Source organism: Phoenix dactylifera, chromosome 11 (assembly GCF_009389715.1).
Source record: "Phoenix dactylifera cultivar Barhee BC4 chromosome 11, palm_55x_up_171113_PBpolish2nd_filt_p, whole genome shotgun sequence".
NCBI classification, from domain to species: Eukaryota; Viridiplantae; Streptophyta; class Magnoliopsida; order Arecales; family Arecaceae; genus Phoenix; species Phoenix dactylifera.
This window is the reverse complement of record NC_052402.1, coordinates 21,657,440-21,678,622: the sequence shown is the minus strand read 5'-3', so window position 1 is coordinate 21,678,622 and position 21,183 is coordinate 21,657,440. Positions and strand designations below refer to the sequence as shown.

At 42.0% G+C, this 21,183-nt stretch overlaps 1 protein-coding gene across 1 annotated transcript; it reads right to left on the bottom strand.

The window, feature by feature from the left end:
• Window positions 1-549: 549 nt before the first annotated feature.
• LOC120112444 (SRSF protein kinase 2-like) lies at window positions 550-19,187 on the bottom strand. Its single transcript, XM_039131893.1, has 5 exons — window positions 19,012-19,187; window positions 18,605-18,936; window positions 17,251-18,162; window positions 1,361-1,408; window positions 550-1,279 (listed from the first exon to the last, which is right to left on the bottom strand). Exons 2-5 carry the CDS (start codon window positions 18,797-18,799, stop codon window positions 911-913), a joined length of 1,524 nt encoding a protein of 507 aa, XP_038987821.1. The 5' UTR covers window positions 18,800-18,936; window positions 19,012-19,187; the 3' UTR covers window positions 550-910.
• Window positions 19,188-21,183: the final 1,996 nt, after the last annotated feature.

The following is a 21,183-nucleotide window of genomic DNA, read 5'->3' as shown; positions in this document are numbered from 1 at the left end:
GAAGTTTTGGTCACTATAAAAATTTCATTAAAGCCACATCAACTTTCTGGCATTTGCTATAAAATAGCTCAGGAGAGATTCTTCCGTAAGTAAATCTTTTTCAGCTTTTTAGCAAAGTTAAAATAGTTTCCAATTATTTACCAAACATCACTGTATCATTCAAAGTACTTTTTTTTTGGACAATTTCTGATGCTCCAAACACCTTGCCAAATGGGGAGTGCCCCAATATAATAGGGGTGCACTTCAAAGTTAGTGGCAACATACAAGAAACTGAGCCATCAATCATGTGCAAGAGTATAAAATGACATAACTTTTTTTTTTTTGGTACAGCGACCACTCACATATAACCGGTGTGAGTTATAGCCTATAAAGTCAGAAAGAAGCAAAAAATGCAAAGAAGATGATACAGAATCATGTTGATGTCTCCGGAATATTGGGCCGCATAAGAAGCCACATAATCGGTAGCACTATTGGCCTCCCTGTGTATGCATTCACCTTGGTGACCACATAACTATTCAGATGATCAAATTAGACTTTATAAACCAGCTATTATTCGAAAATTTCCAGATAAATAAAGATGATTAGTGTTGCACAAGTTCATTCCAAGAAGAAATTTGAATAAATGGGAGCTCATCATACAGGGATCGATCTCTATAATCCCGCCACATAAATATACCTCAATCACTGTTCCCACCCTAATTGAACACCTAAGCCTTCCCATTTTACACCCATCCTTGAGGCATTTCAAGCTGGGAGGGTTTATCATTCTCCCAGCCAGAATACATGCACTGTGGCAAAAAAACTAGCTCATTTTGAAGGTGGAATGCTCGTATATCATAACGACTAACTACCTAGATGCTGTAAGATTTACCTTGCTTGGTCTACTACTACTTTGAGGATCTTTGGTTGGCTATGCAGCTCCATCAATAGCCATATTCCCCAATCCCACTGCCATTTCCTCCTTTTCATCTCTCTCCTTCCTCTGCTTCTCGGAAACAGATGGCTGTCTTTGATCAGTGGGTGGCACGCATGGCTCACGTAGTAAAGGTCCTGCATCAATCCATGGGTGCTGAAGCAACTGAGAAGCTGTGGGACGCTTTTCTGGAACGAAGTCTAATACAGGGACAAGGAAGTCGGCAATGTCTTTTGCATCTCGTTCGTTGAAGTTGTACTTCTCAATGAGCACTTTGTGGAGTGGCCAAAACTTCAAGCGGCGGATGTGCCTCAAGTCCCCATACCTGTTAAAGAATGCACGGGAGTACCGGCCGCCCAAGGCGATCTGGCAACAAGCATTGAGTGAAGTTGTAAACAAAAAAGCTTTCTATAGATGAACTTAAGTGGGGAGTAAAGATGGCTTTACCTTGCGTGGCATCATACCCAGTAGCTCCATCATCAGTGCTAAGTGGTCCTGCACATCATAAGTAGAATAATGGATAAACAATTATAGCTCAAGTATTACCAGTATAGATTCTCCCCTATTACAACATCATCACAGTCAATCTAGATCATCCTAATCATAGCTGCTCCAGAAAGCCTGGAAGAATCGAGATACCATATCCATGCATTAGTAGAAGATGGTTTGCGCAGTGTACCAAGCAGCAAATTCATACCTCTTAATTTAGGAGAAAGCTATCTCTATTAGACATGCATAAGAGCATGCAGTCATCCAACAAAGAATTGTATGCACTAGGGATAGTGTTTGCAGGCAACATTGATGCAGGACAGTAGAATGCTTGTCTGCACAGAAATTTCTATAATGCCACGAAACCAGCATAGAAATTTTTATGCTGGCAATAGAAGATAGAACAATTTGCAAAATTTGCTGTTACGTATGCTCAGAGAACCAGCTTATCTGCTCCTCTCTTGAGGGCTTTGTATGCTCCGCATTTAACTAGGAATGTGAGGCATGGATTTTATTCTGATCTGGATGGGCTGCAAATTTAGTTTGCAAGCCTGAATCATTATAAGTACCAAAAAGTATGTTTCTTGATGATATCAGGTTTGAAGTTTGGAGACACGCGTCAAAGTTAATGAAACCTGGAAAAATATCAGGTTTGGCGTTCGGACATGATAATATCTATGGGAAATATAAACAGCACAATGCAACATCAGATATTCAAGCACACCTAGCATTATGTTTCTTCTTATTTTTGGAGAAAGCAAATCTTGATCGATAAAAGAAAAAAGGAAATATTCATCTCGAGAATTCTAATAAAATATTTCAGCATCACAAAACAATGAACACCAGCTATTGCAGGAAATGTGCAACTATCACTATTAACTTTCGCCTTTCACATTTTCACTTCACTGTAACATCTAGGATTGATAATGATAAATTGTATGGAATGTCAAAAAATTGATAACACAACATTAGCAGCCACTAGTTTATCTGTTGGTATGTGGAAAATATGCAGACACTCTAGACTGGTCAAAAAGAAGAAAAAAATCAAAAATGAATGTTTTTTACCTACGCATCAAGTGAACAATATAAATTACTGGCATAGCAAGTGTCTAAGTGAACAATCAATAACCCCTGTTAGTTCAAAAAAAAAATGTTTAACATGGTTTTAAAATCACTCAAGAGAACTAATTAATCCAGCTAGGGCATCTTTGGGGAGCATTTTTCTTAGATGCAGTCCCTAATGAGCAACTGGGTGACAACATGTGGTTTGAACTCTGACAGAAAAGTAGCGGCGACATGAGAGCAGTGACCCTCAGACACAAAGAGAAAGATGACATAAGAATGAGATAAATGTGGCAATTGATTCTTACATAAAAAGTCAAGCAGATGGCCTGACAAATGTGGCATTAACATAAAGCAAGAATTCAGCTCAGCTGTAAAAACAATGGCAGAAGCATAGGCAAGATAGGGAACAATAGAGATTGTAACAATCATCCTAGAGCTCGGTCGCTTCTACAGTGATTTTTCCCTCCTTTGTATCTTTACAGGCTACCTAGCTAAAAATGGATATATTACGAAAATTTTGGGTTTCCCGACCCAGACACGAATATGACCAACAATTTAATATGGTCAACCCTACCCAGGCTTCAGCAAGAGATTGATGTAACAAACAATAAGAGTTTTTCTTGCATTTAATTCATGTAATGGCATAATCAAAACCCCAGCCTTACATAATTTTCTTACTAGGAAAATAAATCTTCTGAAATTTCACTCAACGTCCACATGATTGACTAAGGCCTTGATGCCATGTTGCAATATGCAACACAGGCTCTGCTTAAAAATTGGCTATTAAGAGCATTTTGCACCAATACATAATCAAGTGTATTTTTTTCACCATATAAATATGTCATGTATGACGCTCACTTACACTTGAATACCTTAGAACTCTAAGGGGCTGTTTTGTCGGCTAAATATATGAAAACCGGTAATTATAGAAAATAACTTTACAGATCTATATGTAAACATATGTTGGTAAGAGTTAAGTATTAATTTTGATTTATACTAGCATTTCATGGAGAGCAGAGCTTGGTGCAATAGTAAAGTTGCTTCATTATAACATGCGTGCCATGGGTTTGAAACATCAAACCACAGATACAGTCTTTCCGTCCATAGGGAAAGGCTGCATACATCTAACCCTCCCCAGACTCCAAACTGGCGGGAGCCTTGTACATCTGGATGCCCTTTTACCAGCATTTCACGAAAAATAAACTATATGATTAATAAGAGAAAAAGGGATCTATGCTTTCAGATATCACCAGACACTCAATACTCATAAAATATCATACCTCCAAAATAAAAAATAAAAAATTAAACACAAACACAAAAGAGTAATAGACTATATGAGTAATAGAAATATCCTCAGATATTTCTTTCATCCTTACCACCGAGCTGCAACGAAAGAAACTAGCATGAAGTAGCCAGCTAATAAATTTGTTTTCATCTTTCATGTCTTCTTTAAATGACTCTTTTTTTTGGTACAGATTGAATGACTCTTTTGAAAGGGTAATGAAAAAAAGTGGCAGGTCATCCTTTTTTTCCTTTATAAAAACCAGTTCTCATACCCTCTTTCTGACTCCATCTCCTCCCTCCAACAATCTCAACCCTAGAACTCTCACTACAAAAACCTGCTCAGATCCTCTTATGATTTCTTGGGATTGGACTGCATATGCACGTCATTATTGAAATACATGTGCAGAGGTAGATTTTAGGACAACATGGAAATGTTAGGATTTTTTCTCATTTATTGTATTTTATATCATAAATGCCAATAAATAGGATTTTAAATCATTTCTTTGACAATAAATCTACAAACAGATGCATTCTGCCGGTTCAAATTCTGACCCTTGTTATCCTATGTGAGTCGACTCGGAGAGAACAAAACTTATTCAATCTAACAGTTTCAACGTAAATCCTAGATTTGCATGTGGCATATATATTCAACACAACAAAAGCTTTAAATAGCTTGAAATCATTCTGATCATTATGTCTGCCTAATAATAGAACAGAACCTGTAGCACTCTTGAGTAACTTGTGACGTGCATGCTTATTTCCAAAGATGATATGCATTCTAAACCTTCAATGCTATGGAAACTTGGAAAATTCCTACCCAGTTGTTTTGTTTATGGTTACATATATTTGTCGTTCTAGTCATGCCCTAAAGGCAGCAGAACTCATTGTCAGTTATTTCAGAGAAGCAAAATGAAAACTGTAAGGCATATCCCTTCTGGATTGGGAACAGAGAATCTTCGAGCGGAATAAAAGTGATAGAAATCTTAAAACACACGTTGTTGGTTTCCAAGACTTACAAAGGATCCTATAATAAGAAAAAAGGAGACTTCTACTAGTCACTAAGAAGTCACTTAAAGCATGGACATCAAGTAAAGCGACAAATGGATCGCACCATGATTGTCCAAGCTGCAAAGTTCCATTCATACCAGGCCTTGACATTGACAGTGATAACATATTTTACACTAGCTTGAATACTTCACTCTAAGCGTGATATGAAGTCACTAATAAGTTCATATGTTGAAGTTTCTTTCAGTTTTTTTCTTTTTTTCACCATTTTATCTTAAGTAAAACCTATATCTATCAAAGTACATCTTACTAACAAATAGCCTTCACTTCATATGCTTTAATATGAGCAATTAAAGAGCTACAGTAGAATCATTCATAGAAATTGAATGCTGCCGATGTATTTGTAACCTTCTTCAAGAGTGCTAGAATAGAAGCATTAATAGAAATTGTAAAATAGATTCTTCCCCAGTCCATATACTTGTAAGTTGTAACTTTCTAACTCCATCAAGTTAACTAAAAGTGGTGGTAAGAGGATGGATAGCACTTTGTGAATAATATGGGATGTGGATTTTTATGTTGAACTTTCCATGCTGCTAACATTTCCTGTTTGACGAATATGTATAAATTTAGTGTTGTTTATCTCAGATCCTGCATACATAACCTCATCTATTTGTGCTCTTCTCACCTTTTTATCATGCTTGTTAATTTTTAATACTGCAATTGTTGTTAATATGATATTAAATTTAATAATTTGCAAATGATGATGCTTATTTTGCATTACCGTTTGCGTGTACTCTTTTATGAAGAGCTTTAATTGAAGTGCTTTAGAAAGAAGCACTCTTTCACTTATGCAGCTTAAGGTAACACAACATGTGAAATCATTTGTTTTAAACTTATTTGGTCTTAACCAAGGTTTCAAATACCAGTACTAGACCTCACACCAGTTTTTTGCCAGAATGGCATGGTACCAGGTAATGGCGCATAGTACATGATTACATCTCTTACCAACACACTTTGTACTGGTGCTGGAAACCAGCCAGAGGTACAGGTACATTCATATTGGCCCGTTTCAACGCTATCTGAAACCTTGGTTTCAATAGAATAGGTCTAATTCTAATAGATATAAATCGAACTATCTTGATATTGTATTAAGCAAGGTCCGCCGTATCGGTGCCGGTCGGCGTACCGGTGGCCGGCCGGGCCAGTACCGCGAGCCAGAAATTTGAATTTTTTCTTAAAAAAAATGTTGTCTCTGTTGGATCTTAAATTAAGTGAAGATTGATGTTTTTTTATTGCTTTTTTCATGATTTTTGATGTTTTTATGTTTAAATTTAGGGTTGAAATTTGAAACATAGATGATGCATGTTATGTTTTTCTCCCGTTCCAAATGATAAAATAATACACATAAAATATCTTCAAATTAAAATAGAATCATTTACATACATTTAAAGCACTCTTGGATATCTAAAATCGGAACGAGTGCCGATGCCTCTCGTAGATATCCGGATCATAAGTATAATCAGGAGGAGGCAAATCAACCCAATCAGAAGGAACGCGCGCCAGGTTATAAGAACTGTCAGATCTCTCGCTCACGCTCTGGCTCTGAGAGGTGTCCTCTGATTGTGTAGGAGCCCATCCAAATATAGCGGAAGTAAAATCCAATGCACCATATCCATATTCGTCAAGCTAAAGCTGTGGATAATAGAATCCGTATCCGTATGCTGTCGGATTTACAGTCGTATCCTGTCTTCCTGAACGACCTCGAGCCCGTCTTCTATATCCAATGATATCCTCACGAAATCTATCAGGTGGTCGACCGTGGTCCGTATCCTGTGTAGCATCCGTAAATTGGGACTCACCGGTGAAATAAAGACCACCCTCCGGCTATGTCTCATGAGTACCATATTGTCCTCCGCTCCCTCCATGGCTAGAAGATCCATCACCACCAGAACCTTCATCGCTGCTAGTCCAAGTCTCTTCCTCGATACTCTCCATTGGGACCCTTTGTTTGCCTTTCCTGGCCCTCTTTGTTTGGCTATGTCGCCCTTGTCTGCCAAGCATCTCTCGATCAGTTCTCTCGGAGGGTGTCTCGTACCAATCATGTGGTGACTGGCTCCCCTGTCCCTGCGGCTGATCAACTCTAGGAGTGCGTGGAATATTGCGCTCAGCCCATTGCTCTGGATCGACCGTAGCTTCGGTGGCTATGAAGCTAGCTGATCGTGGAGGCGATCCTGGCTCGTCAAGCTCGGGCTCCTGCTGCTGGCCTACAAGCCAGCCGAGTAGTGGATCATCGTCATCAGCGGTGAAGGTCCGTAAATCGGATATGTATACTTGAGCTCCGCTTCCTCCTGGATGCACTTTAGCCTCAACCGCAAATTGTAATGCACATAAACAAGGTCGTTGAGGCGTTTTTGCGTCAAACGGTTTCTTTGTTTGCTATGGATAAGGGCGAAGGTGGACCAATTGCGCTCACAGCCACTAGAGGAGACTGTTTGGGAGAGGATCCGGATAGCTATCCGCTTAGATTTCTCGCGGATCCGCCAAAATGCACCCACCATTCAGCTGCAAAAATGTTTATGAAAATTACATATATGATAGTTTCATAATAGTAACTAAGTAACACCAGGTGAATGTTTTCCTGATGTGTCACATACCTGGATTCATATTATGTTTGTTGACGACAGCCGCTCGTTGGCCAAAATTGTAGCTGCCCTCTCTAAATAATTTGCTCTGTGAAAAATAAGCATAAGAAAGCCATGTTAATAATTGAAGATGCCGATATACTTACAGATGCTGGTAATTACTAAATCATAATTACCTCTTCAAGACATAAGGCCGCTTTTTCTGAATCATGCTCCATCTTGTAAATCACATTACGCAAAGCATCCAGAAGTGTTTCATCCATACCAATTCCATCTATGTTGTACTGAAACCGGGGGTTTAGGTAGTATGCTGCACATATACGAGACTATCTTAGCATAATTATATAATTACATCCATCACTATAATTGTCACTATAATTATATCTTAGCTTACCCGCTAGATGCAATTTCTTACCCATTTGCGCTCCCCACCATTGCTCAATGATGTTGATGTACGACCGGCCATGTGCTGGATCTGCCTCCATAATCTGATCCTTTGTCTTGACCATCATGTGATATAAAAACCCCATCTGGGGATAGATCTCGCTATCTACGGCCCGCAGCACTTCATATAATGGTTTGATAGCCTTGACTATTGTATTAGCCCGCTGCCAGAATGGCTGTCTCGTCACCAAGTCTTTTATCTTGCTCCCTTCAGTGCCGGCATAAGAATATCTACTATCATACCATTCGGGACTGGCAAACATCTGATGTAGGACTCCTCTCTTCTCAAGTATGCTATCAAGTGCGATGAAGTTGGTAGCAAACCGTGCGACTTCTGGTCTCAGAATCTCTCCTCCTGCATACTTTCTCATCAGTGAAAGGATCCAGTTATGGCTATAAATATACCTGGTAATGCATTGGGCTGTCTCCATCGTTTGTTGCACCCTACGGATCTTTCCAATGTCCATCAACATGAGATCGATACAATGCGCAGCACATGGGGTCCAGAAAATATGTGGTCGCCGCTCCATCAAGACCTGCCCGGCAACCTTATATTGCGGCCCATTATCAGTGACGACCAGCACGACATTCTCCTCTCCTACCAGATCAATCACATCCTCCATAAGTTTCAGCATGTACGTGGTGTTGTGCACATAAGCCGAAGCATCAACCGACTTGTGGAAGAAGGTCTTCGCATCACAGTATGTCAGAAAGTTGATGATGCTCCACCTGATCGGACCGGTCCAACCATCGCACATGATGGTTAGTCCATATATGGATCACTTGCTCTTGTAGGAGTCAATCCAATTCTCCAGCTCCTCCTTATTGTTGTCAAGAAGCTCACCGTATATGTCCTTCGGGCCTGAAGGAACTACACCGGGACCGGCAGCTTGTATGGCGGCAATGGCAGACCTGTAGTATGTATTGTCTGCCACATTCGCTGGGATGTAGCTGAAGTGAAACCAGAATCCAATAGCTCGCCATATAGTTTTCTTCTTATCCTTCATCCACATTGTGTCTACCCTCTGCTGCCTTGAATCTCTGCTGAGGAGAGCATGCGGATCTACATCATGAATTGTCGCTCCTTATGGAATTTCTCTAGATGACTTCTTTCGGCTACCAAAACTACCCAGCATAGATGCAACCGGCCACGTTCTTTGCCGACGCCCTCCCTGACTGAAGTTGTCCTCAAGAACTCTGGATCTTGTCTAGTGCTCCCAGAACCGCCGCCCGACTCGTATGCAGAGGGCCCAAATCAAGCCCTATGTCTGGCCACCTCCTCCTGCTGCCACTAATCATCCAGGCTTGCATGCATGGCCGCCTGAATATCTGCCTCCTCCTCATCTAGATCCTCAACCTCCTCTGGCTCCCTAGAGTGATAGGAAGATAGCTCTGCCGCTCGGCGATCGACCTCGGCTCTCTTCTTGGAAGCCATCTCCTTTGCTTCTTTGACCTTAGCAAGATTCTGCCTCATCAGCACACGAATCTCGCTAGAACAATTCGGGCACGTAGCAACCTCACCGGAATTTCTGGCTAAGTGTTGCTTCAACCTGGTTACCCCTCCTCCCTTAAAAATCTTGTCGCAAAAGTTGCATTGAAATTGGTGTCGTTGCCCCTCTCTTCCAAGTTTTCGCCCATAAGACCAGCCAATATCACGCTTTGTAGGGTTCGTTTATCTTGATGGCTCCATTTCTATCATAAATGTACAACTTATCAAAAAATTAAGCAAATAAAGTAAATTTTCGCATTATCTTATTTTTTAAGTAATTTATAAACTATTTTTTTTAAGTTACTTATTAACAAAATTAATGAAATAACATAGGACAAAAAAATCGCACCTTAAATAGTCTTTGCTAGATTTTTTGGGTAGGACCTCCTCCTCAATTTGTGGGCTATCTCTCAAATATTTCCGTCTCTGATTACTCTTCAGAGGCTCACTGAATTTGAGTTACTCTGGACAAGTCAATCTCTCTGAATGCTCTCGATTTGAGTTACTCTGGACAGAGCCTCTCGTTCGGTTCTTATAACCGAACGAGTGAGGAGGAAGGCGAGGTGCAAACAGGCCAATCTTTCTCGGGCTCGGCCATCAAGATTTATTTTGAAAAGGCTGAAACAGAAGTGGCCGAGAGGCCACTTCTTTTGTGTTGTGAAAAGAAAGAAGTGGCCTCTCGGCCACTTCTTTTTTAAAAAAAAAACTAAAAAAAGAAGTGGCCGAGAGGCCACCTCTTTTCTTGCCTCGACCACTTCTTTCTTTCCCATCAAAAAAAGCTGTGGCCGACAGACCACAGCTTTTTTTTAAAAAGAAGTGGCCCGTTTGGGAAACCACAGCGCGGCGCAGTGGTTTCAAAAACCACAGCGCCTCGTGCTGTGGTTCATTAAAAAAAAAAATCGTACCGGTTCGCACCAGTACGAGGCCGGTACCGACCTGTACGGGCTCCGTACCGGTCGGTTCTGCTAAAAAAACTAGGAGATACCGGAAATAACATGGTTCCGGTACCGGTCTAGTTCCGGACCGGTACGGTAGTCCATGGTATTAAGCAATTAAAAAAATGCCCATAAAACCATATGTTTGGTTTGGATTGAGTTCACGCAAGCAAATTAAATTTAAATTGACCTAATCATGTGCATGTGCAAGACAACTATTCTTATGTAAGGCAGCTTTTTGACTAGATTTCCTAACTTCTTCTAAAGCAGCTTTTTACTTCTGTTTATGTGAGTAGTACTTATAGAAGGTTACCATACACATCCTTGTCCCGAAAGGCAATTTTTTATTGTAAAAGTTCTAGAAATGCTTTTGTTAACAACACCAAACACACCCTCATCATGTTAAGCTAGATTGTGTGAAATAATTGCAAATTTGTATCTCAAGAAAATGGCAAAATTTGGGGTAAACCCATTTGACACCTAAAAAAATATATTCATGTTTAGACCCCATGTATTCTCTGAAAAATCTATAGGTCAACAATATTCCCAAAAAGCCAACCATTTGTGGGAAGAGAGATCATTTATTTGAAGATTGAATGAGAAAGAAACCATCTCATATCAGTGAATTTTCATTTGGTCCTTGATTTAAAGATTTTTTTCACCTCCAACTAGTAGATAAGACCTCAATTACAAATAAGCACCTCCTGCGAGAGAGGCCGATTTTGGACCTTCATAAACAAACCTAAACTAGTCGAGCTAGGTTCCATATATAAATTCATTGATACATGTAGGACTTCTTGATTGCGATGCAAGTAGTATTTGTGCACTACAAATCTCATTCGATCATATGGACACTTCAATAGGAAGTACTTCTATACTTGTGAAATACAAGACAAGACAAACCCATAAACCTATCTTTTAATACATCTTTGCCCTCAACCAACAAACACTGTCTTTCGCCAAATTACATTCAAAATCACGTAACATTTATCCCCTATGATTTGTCCATGACTCATTAATGTGATTTAAGTTATATGACATGAAGTTAGAAATAGAGATGGGCATCGGGCCTGGGTCGGGCCGGGCCGTGCCTGGCCCGGCTTGTTACTAAACGGATCGTGCCTGGCACGGCCTGCTTAACCTAAAGGCTAAGCCCGACACAGCTCTAGGCTCGTGGGGTGGCGGGCCATGCCGGGCCCGGCACGGGCCGTGCCATGCACGAGACGGGCCATGTCGGGCCCGGCACGGGCCGTGCCAGGCACGAGACGGGCCATGCCTGACACGAATCAACGCCGGAACACATGCTCCTTGCCGGTGTCGCGATCCATATGTTTTATCCACCGGGCCACAACCACTGCCCAAGCTCGGCCCCTTCCCCACGCCAAGATGCAGCACCTCCAACCCCCTCCCTATCGGCAAGAACGCCGACTTCACCAGCCTCGTCCCTGCCGCCATCGCCGCCGCCCCGCTCCGCATCCTCCCGGCGCCCTTCCTCACCACCACCATCCCCCTCGGCCCCGCCCTCGGCCCCGCCCTCGCCGCCCGCAATACCTTCACCGCATCCCTCCGCCGCCAGTCCACCACCATGAAGTCCACCCCCTGCATCTCCCCCATCACCTCCTCCGCCTCCCCAACCACCACCGCCGGCTCCACAGCCGGCAGCCCCGCTCTTCGCATCACCTCCACGTACTCGGCCACCGACCGCTCGTCCGGGACTACACACACATGCCGCCCCCGCGTGTGCCTGGCGGCAGCCTCGAGGCCGAGGCTCGTGGCTGCCCCGTCGCCGTGATCCCAGGCCTCCACGATGAGCTGAGCCTTCCACCCACCGGCCATGGCGGCTACCAGCTCCGCCACGTTGGTCTCCTCGAGCTCACGGTTGGCTAAGGCTTTTACGGCGCCGATGTACGCCTTGGAGGCCGTTTCCGGGCACCAAACCAGCTTCATCTTCCCCCCCTTCTCTCTCTCTCTAAATCTCTTTCGTCTCTAGCTTGTTCCGATGGACGACGAAGTGGGGAAGCGTGGGAATATAAATGGGAGCATGTGCCCTAGGCCCGCGGGCCGTGCCGTGCTTGGCCCACGAATTGTGCCAGCCCAGGCCCTTATGAGCCGTGCCAGGCTCGGCCCGCGGGCCAAAAATCCCTAACCCAGCCCGGCCCCCTTTTATGAGCCGTGCCTAGCACGGCCCATTACTGTAGCAAGCAGGCCGTGCCAGGCATGGCCCGCTTCGTGCTGCGGCCCGGCCCAATGCCCACCTCTAGTTAGAAATCAATCTGAATTGCACATAACACGACTTAATAAGAAAAGATTCTTACAACAAAACTTAAAATAAGCTTTCCATCAAGATTTATTGAACCAAAACCGGAGGGCATACCGGCCAATGACTGGTTTGGCATGGTACGGGTCCATACCATACCATTCCGAGGTGTACCGACAAAGAGAGAGCCAGAGAAAGGGGGGAGAGGGAGGAGATAGAGGAAGAGAGAAAGAAATAGATGGAGGGAGAGGGAGAGGGAGAGGGAGAGGAAGGGAGGGAGAGGGAGAGGGACCAAGAAAGGGAGGGAGAGAGAGAGGGCTCGAAAGCCCTTATCTTGTTCGCAGGGGGTCGCCCCTATATTGAAACAAAACAGGGCCAAGCCCTAAATTCTTTGAAAGATTTCCAACTAAAGTCGGCAAACTTCAACCTCTCCCTCTCCCTCCATTTCGAACCGGTGGACTGAACCATGCCAATAACCAACCGGTCCAATTCAGTACGCCCGGAACTGGCCGGTTCGGCGCAATTCAACAAACCATGCATCCCATGGCATAGCATAAAAACAAATGAAGGAATAAATAACTTACGTCATAACCTCTAAAAACCAAACAATCCTTGTAGACACTCCAAAACACAAAATTGAGCCAATAGGGCACCAAATATTGTTGGTGTGCTGTATGTCTGTTCTTGAGGACTCATCCAAGTTACCTAAACACTCCATTTTTAAGCTATTTGAAAATGTGAAACAGGATCGGCGGAACCGTCCCATTCCATTCCGCTCCATACCGTGGGCTCACTGGTATGGTTCCGGCAATGGAAACGAAACTTGTTGCCGAAGCTGGAGAAGAAAAAGGAAAGAGAGAGCGAGCGGGGGAGAAAGGGAGAGGGAGAGGGCCGGAGGTCGGCAGAGGCCATGGGAGCGAGGCCACATCCACTACCCGCCACCGGCCTCCCTCCTTCTCTCCCCCTTCTCTCTCTCTCTCTCCTCTGATCTACGTGTCGTCTCCTCCATCAGTACAGACCCGGCACGGCCCGTACCGACTCGTACTGTCGAAGAAGCGGTATGGTGTCCAGTACCGGTTCCGCGGACCTTGGTCGACACTTTTAGACACTGGAACAAAGCTAGACACAACACGATATGGCTGAACTCTTCACCTTGAAGTGTCCTATTGACGTTAGACATAAGTGTCCAATACTTGAACTTTTTTGGGAGTATCATGTAGGGACTATTAGTTTTAATTGTTGGACTCTTTGAGTGAAGTGTCCTTATTTTTCTTTTGTAAACACTTAAAGCAAAGTCTCTTTATTATTTATAATATAAAGTTATCTTAGTTATATGAACACTTTAAGCAATTGTATTATGTTTTTAATATAAAAATAACATGGTTAGTTATCATTTTCAATATCTCTACATATCTTGAACGAAAATAAAAAATAAATTAAACAACATGGCTATTCCACTAGTTTAATTTTCAATTAACTTCTATAATTAATTAGCATCTATAATTCCAAATCTCTTTTTTTTTTTGAATAAGCGTCAAAAGACCCAGAGACACTACATTCATACATACATACATATGCAAACAGATACAAATATTCTCTCTATACATATAATATTAGATGTAAATACATACCATGTTCCCATGCCTTGATTTTTTGAGGTTGCTGCGTTTGACACTTGAGGACACTTGCCACTTGGCACCCATGCCAAGTGTCTAAGTAACATTGGGACTCATATGTCAGGAAAAACTTGGTCTTGTTAAAGTATAAGAGGAGACCTCTAACAGAGGAATGATGTATTTTAGATTTATTATTGATGCAAAGTATCGCTTGTTCCTACTCTTTACTCCTAGAATTATTTATTGAAAGCTCATTTTTCTCTTTGATTGTCCTAAACTGATAACTATGCAATGTTAACATAAGCAAAAGCATCATCTAATGATTGAGGTGAAAACCGTTTGTCGGTCTTGAAAAATCAACATAACCTGAAATTTTAATCTATGTCTCCTTTAAAATGACGCATACATGTTATGATTCTAAACATGAATAAGGGATGTGCCATTTATCAGTTTAATGAGTGGTTAGGGAATATCTAGGATTCTCTTCTGAAACTATAAAGAGCACATTACATGTCAAACTTGAAAGTACCTGACTGTAAACACATAATCAAGGTTGCATCCTTTAGAAATAAGCATAAGCATTAAACAAGATTGTCATTTTCCTCCAAACAAATAGACATTTCACTTTTTAACCGCCAGAATGTACAAGAAATCAATTAGTCCATACATCTTGTTATTATGACTCTCCATAACAGGGGATATCAACAGCTACTCCTAGGGCAGTACTAAGACATGTTAATACTCTGAATTATTCAAAGATGAAGAAGCTGAGCTAAAAATGAAAACCTTCTATAAAGGGGCTAATGCTAACTTTAACTATACTATAATTTGCATTGCTTTTTCTACAATTATCTTTTCAGTATTTAATGATGCATAAAGGTGATGTATAACTATCTGCTAGGTCAGAGTTGCTTTGAGGTGGTTCCATGACATGGAAACAATTGGCAAGAGGCTGTTTGTAGTTGGTATAAAGAATTGAGAAGCATAATTACTAAGAAGTTTTTAACCAGTACAGCCTGCTTGCCACTAAATTACATTGCCTCTCTCTTAATCAACTTTCTCTGTAATTCCTGTAAAGGAACAAATGGAGAGAGAAGTTGTGGAAGGGAAGATGTAGGGGACATACAATGGCTCCATTATGGATCATTTGGTGCTAACAAAATCTATACATTTTGACTTATTGGTTGCTAGATCGTCCAGTTTAATCTTTCAAATTCTGTTGAAGTCAAAAAAAAAGATAGTAGTACATGACACAACAAAAGATGTTTGTATAAGAGATAATCACTCATATGCAACTGTAGAAACCCCAATAGAATTCCTCCAGACAAGGAAACAGAAACTTAGCAAGGTATGGTAGACACAAGGGGCTGAAAGGAATTAGAAAGAAAAACATCCTCAACAAGAAAAGAATAGAAATTAAGAGGCTGACCATAATAGGGAGACAGCTTTTACAATGAAAAACTGATTTAAATTAATGAGAGGAAGAGGAATTATCAAATACAGATAGACTTTTTTTTTGTTTGGAGATATAATGTCAAATTATTAAAACCTTCCTTGAGAAATATTTGGAGAATTAGATTTAAAAAGATATTGATGCAAAGGTGCATTTTCACATGGTAGTTTTTTGAGAATCTAACCCCAGACAATGTCATGAAAATAATGGAAATGGATCTTATTTGAGAAGATATTATTAGAAGACATATATGCCTAGGAGGATTCCACTAATAGAAAAAGGGAGAACCAGAAGGCTGCCACCAATTGGGAGAGGAGAAAATAATCTTCCATCTATTAACCTTTGGCAGTAATTACAATGAGATTCACATACTTCCAATTTTACAAGGTGGTGAAGCATATCAAGGCAAAACATAGGTTCAGATCTCAAATCCTGCAAAATCAATTTTCTGTATTATAATGCAGCTGAGATGAAAACAAGATACCTACTCACATGCAAAGTTGTTAGACAAGAAACAAGCAAAAGAAGAAATTGAAAAACTAAAAGAGGTCCGAAGTATTGAAATATTGGACCATTAAAATAAGCACATGATGCCAGAATCGTGAATTTGAAACTGCATTAGAAAACTTAGTATTAGATAAGGACTTTAAGTTTCCATCTTGAACTAAAAAAGAACTAAGTATATCGTTTGTTTGATAAACCAGACTTCACAGTATCCAATCTGAAATCCAGTTTACTAGTAAACAAGTACTATATGATAGACCATCTAATTCATTAGCTCACTCCAGGTGAAACGTTGAGTACATAGGTCAGACGTTCCCAATATTTGCAAAAGAGAGGCCTGCTTCTGATAAAATCAGAGCAATATTCATTTAATTTCACCGAATTTACGCTCTAAAGACTGAATTATAACATATTCTGAACTAATGATGGGTTTCTGTAAGATGATCTTTCCTCTGCTTGATGACATCAGAAATGCAGCTCATAGCAGGAACCTTTTGAAGGATACCCTTAAATTCACGTGTGTTCTAAAAAATAAACTAGATATTCTAGGGAGTGTATGAAAATAAAGTTATATTACATGATTGGCAGGAATAATGGAGTGATTATTCACGTAAAAAATGCCATAGTTAAATTATAGGTGGACAAAGTTTTGCCTTTGAACCTGAACCTGTGTTTAATTGTCACCATATGACAACCACATGTATGTGATATAGTTTCTCCTACAAAAAATTGCAGATAAGCCTCGTAGAAACTTCATTGCCGCAATTTAAAAATATCACCTTACTACCAGCACAGCCTACAACATAAGTGACTCTAGGCAACAGAAAGATGAGTTACCTAGGTTGATTCCAGTTTTGGTTGCATGTATTGTGCAATGTATATTACAGTAGACAGAATGATGTAATGTGAATGTATAAAATTATTTTCACACATGTTATTCCATTAGGTTTAAGAAAGATTTATCTCAGCTGTGAATACAGGCAAAGGTACTTAAGCAATTAGAACTGACAGGAGAGCAGCTCTGGGTAGCATTAATTCAAGCACCACTAAACTTTTAAGTATCAAATATGATTTAACACCATTGATAACCAAAATGTAAATAAATAAGGAAAGAAAAACTCTAAATCAAAAGGTACCAATTTCATGTCTTTTACCTCATCCCGGTCAAAATTGTCCCCACTATGTGGATCAAAGAGCACATCCCCTGTCGCAAGCTCAAAGCAAATGCAGGCAAATGACCACATATCAGCAGGTGTCGAATACTTGGACCCAAGAAGCACCTCAGGGCAACGATACTGCCTTGTCTGTATATCACTTGTGAACTGCTTGTATGTCCAACAAGCATTCCCAAAGTCCACCAGCTTGCACTGTAAGTCAGCCTCCATCACCAACTTCTTCCTCGTGTTCCTGCTCCCTCTCCTATGCCCATGCACTGCTCCCTTTTGCACTTCAACACCACCATCACCATCACCATCATCATTTGGTGCAGATGAATCCTGCACCCCATCAGCATCTGCAGCAGCCGTAGCCATGGCACTTCCTGATGTTGCGGCAGCTGCTCGCTTTGCTTTCCGCTTCATCTTTTTCTTCTGATTCCGAGTAAGGTCCCCATTAACAGGGGCAGGGGACTTGGGTGGCAGGTCATTGGACTTCGCAGCAGGGATAAAGGGGGGAGTAGTGGACTGACGCGGGTCCCTGGAAGGGTCAATGCTGGATACCAGGAGAACGTTCTCGGGCTTAAGGTCAGTGTGGATGATCTGTAGATCATGGTGGAGGTAGTCAAGGCCCACAAGAATATGGCGGCAGATCTCTTTCACCATGGAAAGGGGAACACCCCGGTAGTCGGTGTACTTAATGAGAGTGAGGAGGTTGTCCCCGAGAAACTCAAACACCATGCACACATGGTGTCCATTAGGTCCTGAATGCTTGAAGTGATCGAGCAGCTTCACAACACATCGCTTGTTGTCCGGATCCCCCTCGGCAATCTGTTTCAAGATCTTTATCTCGTCCATTGCAGCCTCCGTGTAGTGCTGCGCACTTTTCTGCACCTTCAGTGCCACATACCGCTATAACACCAAAGCAAAATCAGATTTTGATTCTAGTTCCTCCATGTTCAAGCAACATATGAGACAGATTACATATAGAAAGATCAGGCCTTTATCAAGGTCATCATATTGCAAATACAAAGAGTTGCAGCCATGAGTTAAGATCAAACTTTTAGACCATTTTTTTCCATTTTTGATCTCGGAAACAAATGGGTTTTCGTACTTTTTATCAATCCTCATCAGCTCTTACAGCAAAAGAGCTAAATAATCGAAACAAGATCAAGTCTTCAACCATTACTTCTTCGACTTTTGAGAAAAAACTTTAAACAAAAAAAAAAAAAAACGATCTTCCTTTCTTTAGGAGAAAATGATCAGATTAATAGGACTCTGTCTATAAACAGCGAGAAAAGAAGAGATGGATTCAGCTTCTACGGAGAGAATCCGAGGGTTTTAGGGATCTTACGGAGTGGACAGTGTCCCAGGCGAGCCAGACGGTAGAGAAGTGGCCCCAGCCGAGCTTGGACTGGACGACGTAGGCCCCTTGCTTGAAGGAATCGCCGACGCGGACGGCGTGGTACCCGCCCCGCCGGTAGTCCTCGATGCCCTCGTCCTCCGACGTGTAGTTGCTGCTCTCGCTCCGCCCGTCCTCCGACGCCATCCGATCCAACGGACCTCACTCCCCCTCCGATCGATCCCCCGCCGCCTCGCCGCCCTCTGTCGCCTGATTCGAGAACTAGGGTTTGCTCTCCATGCGCTCTCGTCCTCCCTCCCCCGCTCAAGCTCTCCCTCGCACGGCTTCGGAGCGAAAATAAGTTAAATAAATAAATAAATAGCTTATCCAAAAAAAAATGAGGGGAATATAAATTGTACCTCATCAACTAATTAAGTAACCAAAACCACAGCTTCTTTTTGGGAAAACACTGGAAAATTAGATGACGTGGCTGACCTGAATGCTAACAGGCCAGATGGTTAAGAAAAGATAGTGGGTGCATTTGATGCTACCAGTGCATGGAAGTTGATGCGAGGAGCCATTTTGATGGAGGAATCTCACTGTCGCCGGAATAACGGGAGGAGGTAGAAGGCAAGGAAATGGGCCTTCTCTGCTTTGGGAAGGAAGGTGGTGGGAAACTAACGACTGTCAGATGGCAGTGGCGCATAGGCTTGGGACAAGGGGGTTGGACCAGCACTGGACCGAGCTTGGTAGGATTATTTATTTATTTTTTTTTACTAAGGCAGGTAATTCATATAATACGTGTATGAATACATCCAAAAAAAAATCAGAAAATAGAAGGTCACAGAGCTTCAGAGGCAGCTCTCCATTCCCGGCCCATAAGGTGCTACCGGTGTGGTTAGCTCCTATTAGCTTCTCTAAATACATGCTTAACCTGAACGGTCCCACCATCCCTCATCATCATCCAGATGTCTTGAAGCAAAGGATGGTCGCAATCGGTAGCCCTCGAAGCTCTTTGGATCCAGCTGATGACCTTGGCCGAGTTACTCTCCAGAATAATTGAACTAGCTAGTAGCACTCAACGAGCGTGTCGAAGGCCCACCCAGACAGTCCTTAGCTCCGCACCGAGGACCGTGATGCCGAGTAACTGATATCCACCTGTTACCACTATCCTAGAGCACGAGTCCCTGATTACGAAACCTACGCCTCCACTCGTGCCTCCATTCAGCATAAACCATCAAAGTTGACCTTGAGGGAGCTCGAGGGTGGGGGCTCCTAGGTGAAGAACACCATAAGAGGTACTGCCAAGGCAGAATAGGAACCTCAGATATCCCAAGCTGTCAAAGGCCCTTTTACGAAGGAGACTTGACTAATCTCCACCGCCTGTGCCCGAACGCTCTCCGCTACGAGTCTTGGCGACAAGCTATGCTCATCAAAAGTTCGAGCATTCCTTTCCAGCTAGATCTGGTATGCTGTGAAAATCACTTTAACAGCCTTCTAGCATGTCAGTGGGTTGTCCGACTACCGATGGATGGTCTGTAAGAACTGGTCCCTCTAACTCTAAACCTTCCTCAGAATCTCTACCAATTGTCAGGTCACCCTCGCCCATGGACACCGAAACATCACATGGTCTACCGTCTCGTTGACCCTACACACCCCGCACTCAGCTAGGATCCTCAAGCCTCGTCCGCTTAGCACTGCTCTAGTCGGAAGCCAATCCCAAACCACCTTTCATAAAAATAGTGCGATCCTCAAGTGAAGGCCCAAATGCCAGATTCAAGCACACTCCTAAGTTTCTTCTACTCACCACACCTGAATGCACGACATGAAAACTCACAGATACATACCCAATAGTTCATTGATATACACTTACTATTTTGGTGACCCTACCTTATTACAACCTCACAATGAAGCAAATATATATTAGATTGTTAATTTGTTAATACATAGCATACGTTCAGGTTATGCATTGATGAACTCTCGATGCCACATCCATGCTATTTGACCTTCGGAAACCTTCTCAAGGTCTTTAATACCGAGCTCAAATCTATCGCTCACGGCATCAACTCGACACAATGAGGATGGTGATGTTGGGGGTAGAGACAGCCAGCAATGAGGTAAAGATCTCAAGTTTGTGTAGATTTGAGGCCTTCAGGTTTAATTGGAAGGAAGAAGGGTGATAGGAAAGAGGGAATGTTGATAAAGAGTTGAAATAATGAGTCATGACAATTTGGTGGAGTTCTCCATACTGTGGAGCCTCGTTGGTGCGCCAGAGAAGAGCCAATAATCATAATAAGAAGAGAGGGAGAAGAGAAAATTTAAGATTCGTTTGGTTCGTAGAAAGTATTTTTTTTAAAAAAATATAATTTTTGAGAAATAGATTTCTATGAATATGATGACTGAAAAAGTATTTTTAGCATGTTTAGTTGATCATGAAAAAAATGGCAGATTTTTAAAATAATTATGTTTGGTTCGCCATCCTTTTTTTTTTAAATTATATATAATTGCTTAGGCTCGGCTCTTTCGGGAGTATTAAGAGAGGATAAGAGGATAAGCGGCACGCTAAGTGCCACAGTCGGGGTCGTACTACC